General features: G+C 39.0%; 1 protein-coding gene across 1 annotated transcript; it reads left to right on the forward strand.

Moving 5' to 3' along the window:
* Positions 1 to 1,697: 1,697 nt before the first annotated feature.
* Positions 1,698 to 3,427, forward strand: LOC110507095 (olfactory receptor 1D2-like). The gene is made up of 3 exons (XM_036964632.1): positions 1,698 to 1,708; positions 2,467 to 3,044; positions 3,231 to 3,427. The coding sequence occupies exons 1-3, from the start codon at positions 1,698 to 1,700 to the stop codon at positions 3,425 to 3,427; spliced, it is 786 nt and encodes a 261-aa protein (XP_036820527.1).
* The last annotated feature ends 677 nt before the right edge of the window (positions 3,428 to 4,104 follow it).

A 4,104-nucleotide genomic window follows, 5' to 3' on the forward strand; every position in this document is an offset into this window, starting at 1 on the left:
GTGTACAACTTCTCCAAACATGGACATTGTTCAATTCTCATGTTCTGTGATGTGGAAGAGGTTCCTTTGTTCTCCTGTGAACCTCACTCCCTCTCTCCTCTAGACATGAGGAGAGAACTCCTCTAGGAATTTATGACCTGCCTAACAGAGCCTGGGTGCAGGGGAAAGTATGAGAGGTGGTGAGAGAGAGAGGGGGATGGTGCAGAGAGAGGGGGATGGTGCTCGCTGTACCCAAAGAGGGCCACGTCATGACATATGGTACTCTGTAACATCCTGGTAACTTACAGGGAACTAGACAAAGGTTCCCCAAAGAACATTCCCTTGGGACCATCTCGTGAGGTCCTGAAGACTAGTAAAGGGAAGTCTTGAGAACGGCCTAAAAACTACCATCATGTGACATCCCCTTGACTATAATGAAATGTCTCCTTTTGGACATTGAATGTCTCATGGACAATGTCCGACACAAATAGGAACCTTTTCGTAATGTTCCCTAATGGACATCAAAATACAATGAAGCAACATGTAAATGATTGTAAATTATTGTAAATTATTGGTCCCATGTTTCATGAGAGGAAATGAAAGATCCCGGAAATGTTCCATACCCACAAAAAGTAGATTTTCTCAAATTTGGTCCACAAATTTGGTTACATCCCTGTTAGTGTGCAATTCTCATTTGCCAAGATAATCTATCCACCTGACAGGTGTGGCATATCAAGAAGCTGATTAAACAGCATGATAATTATACATGTGCATCTTGTGCTGGGGACAATAAAATGCCACTCTAAAATGTACAGTTTTGTCACACAACAAAATACCACAGATGGCTCAAGTTTTGAGGGAGGGTGCAATTGGCATGCTGACTGCAGGAATGTCCACCAGAGCTGTTGCCAAATAATTGAATGTTAATTTCTCTACCATAAGCAGCCTCCAACGTTGTTTTAGAGAATTTTGATGTAAATTCAACCGACCTCACATCTGCAGACTACGTTTATGGTGTGGTGTGGGCGAGTGGGTTTTCTAATGTCAACGTTGTGAACAGGGTGTTGGGGTTATGGTATAGGCAAGCATAAGCTATGGACAAAGAACACAATTGCATTTTGTCGATTGCAATTTGAATATACAGACTCACCATGACGAGATCCTGAGGCCCATTGTCGTGCCGCTCATCAGCTGCCATCACTTCAAGTTTTAGCATGATAATACACGGCCCCATGTCGCAAGGATCTGTACACAATTTCTGGAAGCTGAAAATGTCCCAGTTCTTCCATGGTCTGCATACTCACCAGACATGTCACCCATTGAGCGTGTTTCGGATAATCTGGATCGACATGTACAACAGGGTGTTCCAATTCCCGCCAATATCCAGCAACTTCGCACGGCCATTGGAGAGGAGTGGGACAACATTCCACAATCAACAGCATGATCAACTCTATGCCAATGAGATGTGTTGCGCTGTATGAGGCAAATGGTGATCACCAGATACTGACTGGATTTCTGATCCACACCCGTACCTTTTTTTAAAGGGTCTATTCCCAGTCATGTGAAATCCATAGATTATGGCCTAATTTATTTATTTCAATTGACTGACTTCCGTATAGGAACTGTAACTCAGAAAAATCTTAAAATAAATCAAATCAGTATACCTTAAAATAACGTTACACTGTGACCAAACCGGTATTTGTTCTGAACGCCCTCTTATGGTCCCGAGGTAAATGTCATGTTTTAATGTTCCTACAATGTTCTGACTATTGTACAAAGTCATCAGTGGGATGGCGTCTCGCTGAAACCCCTAAAGCAACATTTCCCAAACTTTGACCTGGGGACCCAAAAGGGGTGCACATTTTGGTGTTTGCCTTAGCACTACACAGCTGATTTAAATAATTACAGTAACTAATCATTAAGATTTGATTATTTGAATCAGCTATGTAGTACTTGGGCAAGAAAATGCACGTGCACCACTTGGGGTCCCCAGGACAGTTTGGGAAACGCTGCCTTAAAGGGACCTAATGGGAACGTTGCCGAATGTCCTTAGGACATCTCCTGTTTGCTGGGTTAAAACATAAATAAAGTAAATATAATCCAATTAGTTTCTTGTCATAAACTCAATATAGATCTCTATGGAGTGGTTACATGTTGACACTGAAACTACAATCCCATGTGATCATACACTATGGTATATTTAGAGGCTACCAGGACAAGATATTGGAGCAGTCTCCTCTGTCAAACAAGAAGGCATTTCATGGACACAGGTTTTTTCATTTCTTTCACACCTCCGAAGTCTGATAATGTACAACTAATATCGGGATCTTTTTTTTTTTAAGAGTTTGAGGGAGGATGTGAATTTGTTTTGTTAAAACTATTGTGTTTAGTCTGAGCCTAAACAGAATCATATGATTCACACTTGAATTCATTCACATCCATACACACTCAAGCCTTGCAAGGACTAAGAATTGCTGCATGAACCAGAGGAAGAAAATTAACAAAAGCTATGGAGAACTCAACCCAAGTCAAGTTATTTTATCTCTTTGGCTTACAAGAGACATTTAACAACAAATCGGTCTATTTTACCTTGTCTCTTATCACATACCTTCTCATCATCACTGTGAATCTGACTCTGATCATAACAATCATTCAGCAGAAAGGTCTCCATGAGCCCATGTATATCTTTCTGTGTAGTCTATGTGTCAATGGATTGTATGGAACTGCTGGTTTCTACCCCAAGTTCTTACTGGACCTTCAGTCAGATGTTCAGGGGATATCTTATGGTGGATGTTTGACTCAAACCTATGTAATATACACATCTGTCATGTGTGAAATGTCTACTTTAACAGTGATGTCTTACGACAGGTATGTGGCAATATGCAGACCACTACTATATCATACCATTGTGACATCTTTAACTGTTAGAAAGTTACTCTTATTTTCTTGGTGTTATCCTTTATTTATAGGACTCATAGTAGTTAGTTTAACCGTCAGAGTTCCTTTGTGTGGATCTCGCATTGATAAGATCTTCTGTGACATTCCGTCTATACTGAAACATGCATGTTTACCCATTCCAATCAATCAGATTTTGAACAAATTTGTAATTATGGTTCATGTTTTACCAATACTTTTCATTGTATTTTCTTACTGTCAGATTGTAAGAAATTGTGTAAAGTCAGCTAAGGGAAGGATTAAGTTCACACAGACATGTGTGCCACATTTAATAACAATATTTATTTTCATCACAGTGACCCTGTTTGACAATCTGCAAGGATGGAATAGTAATGTAAATATTACGCTCAATATGCGTAATGCAATGGCCGTACAATTCCTTGTTATACCACCTGTCTTTAACCCTCTCATATATGGACTTAACCTCCAGCAGATTCGAAGGGCAGTTTTTAGAAAGTGTACTCCACATAAAATCATTGATATGAAATGTTAGTTACATAATCGTACACACCAGGGAGACTTCCTGATATCATAAGTCAACAAATACAAAGGTAAATCTGCCAAAACTGTTGCAAGATTAAATGGTGCCTCATTTCTTGATACCTGTCACCAAGAGCGCAACTTTTGTTTTAGAAGTGGAGAGGAAGGGGGGGACAACACCTGGCAGGGGGTCCTCCCTAAATTTCACTCTACCCGACCCCAAAAAATCTTAGTCAACCATTAAGTAGTCTTTTCTTTCGATCTAATGGATTTGTATACATTTAAAAATATATATTTTTCCATATATACACCCAACCTATGTGCCAATTTATTTTACAATTTCTACCAATCTGCTTACCAGTAATAATTTTCATGTGCACATTATTGTGGAACATTTTCTTTTAATATATAATAGTCTTTGTATCTCAAAATCATTGTCTGTGGTTTATCTACAATCTTAATCTAAATGAAAAAGATACAAATCTAAAAGTAACCTTTATTGCAATTGCCAACTATGTAAACATAGCCTACATAAAGCCAACACATAAAAACAATATCCTGATAAAATCACATTGGCTACACATGACCTGTCTGCAACTAACTGTAAACATTGTATCAACTATCAACTGTGTCAAGTATTTTATGACGTTTCCATTGGATCAGGTCATTACATTTTTCCCTTCTTGCCGA

Source organism: Oncorhynchus mykiss, chromosome 27, assembly GCF_013265735.2.
Source record: "Oncorhynchus mykiss isolate Arlee chromosome 27, USDA_OmykA_1.1, whole genome shotgun sequence".
Lineage (NCBI taxonomy): Eukaryota > Metazoa > Chordata > Actinopteri > Salmoniformes > Salmonidae > Oncorhynchus > Oncorhynchus mykiss.

Excerpts from the sequence above, each read along its gene's own strand:
- LOC110507095 (XM_036964632.1), top strand. Across the intron at positions 3,045-3,230 it reads GTCTATACTGAAACATGCAT|TGACCCTGTTTGACAATCTG; the intron begins GTTTACCCATTC and ends TTTTCATCACAG.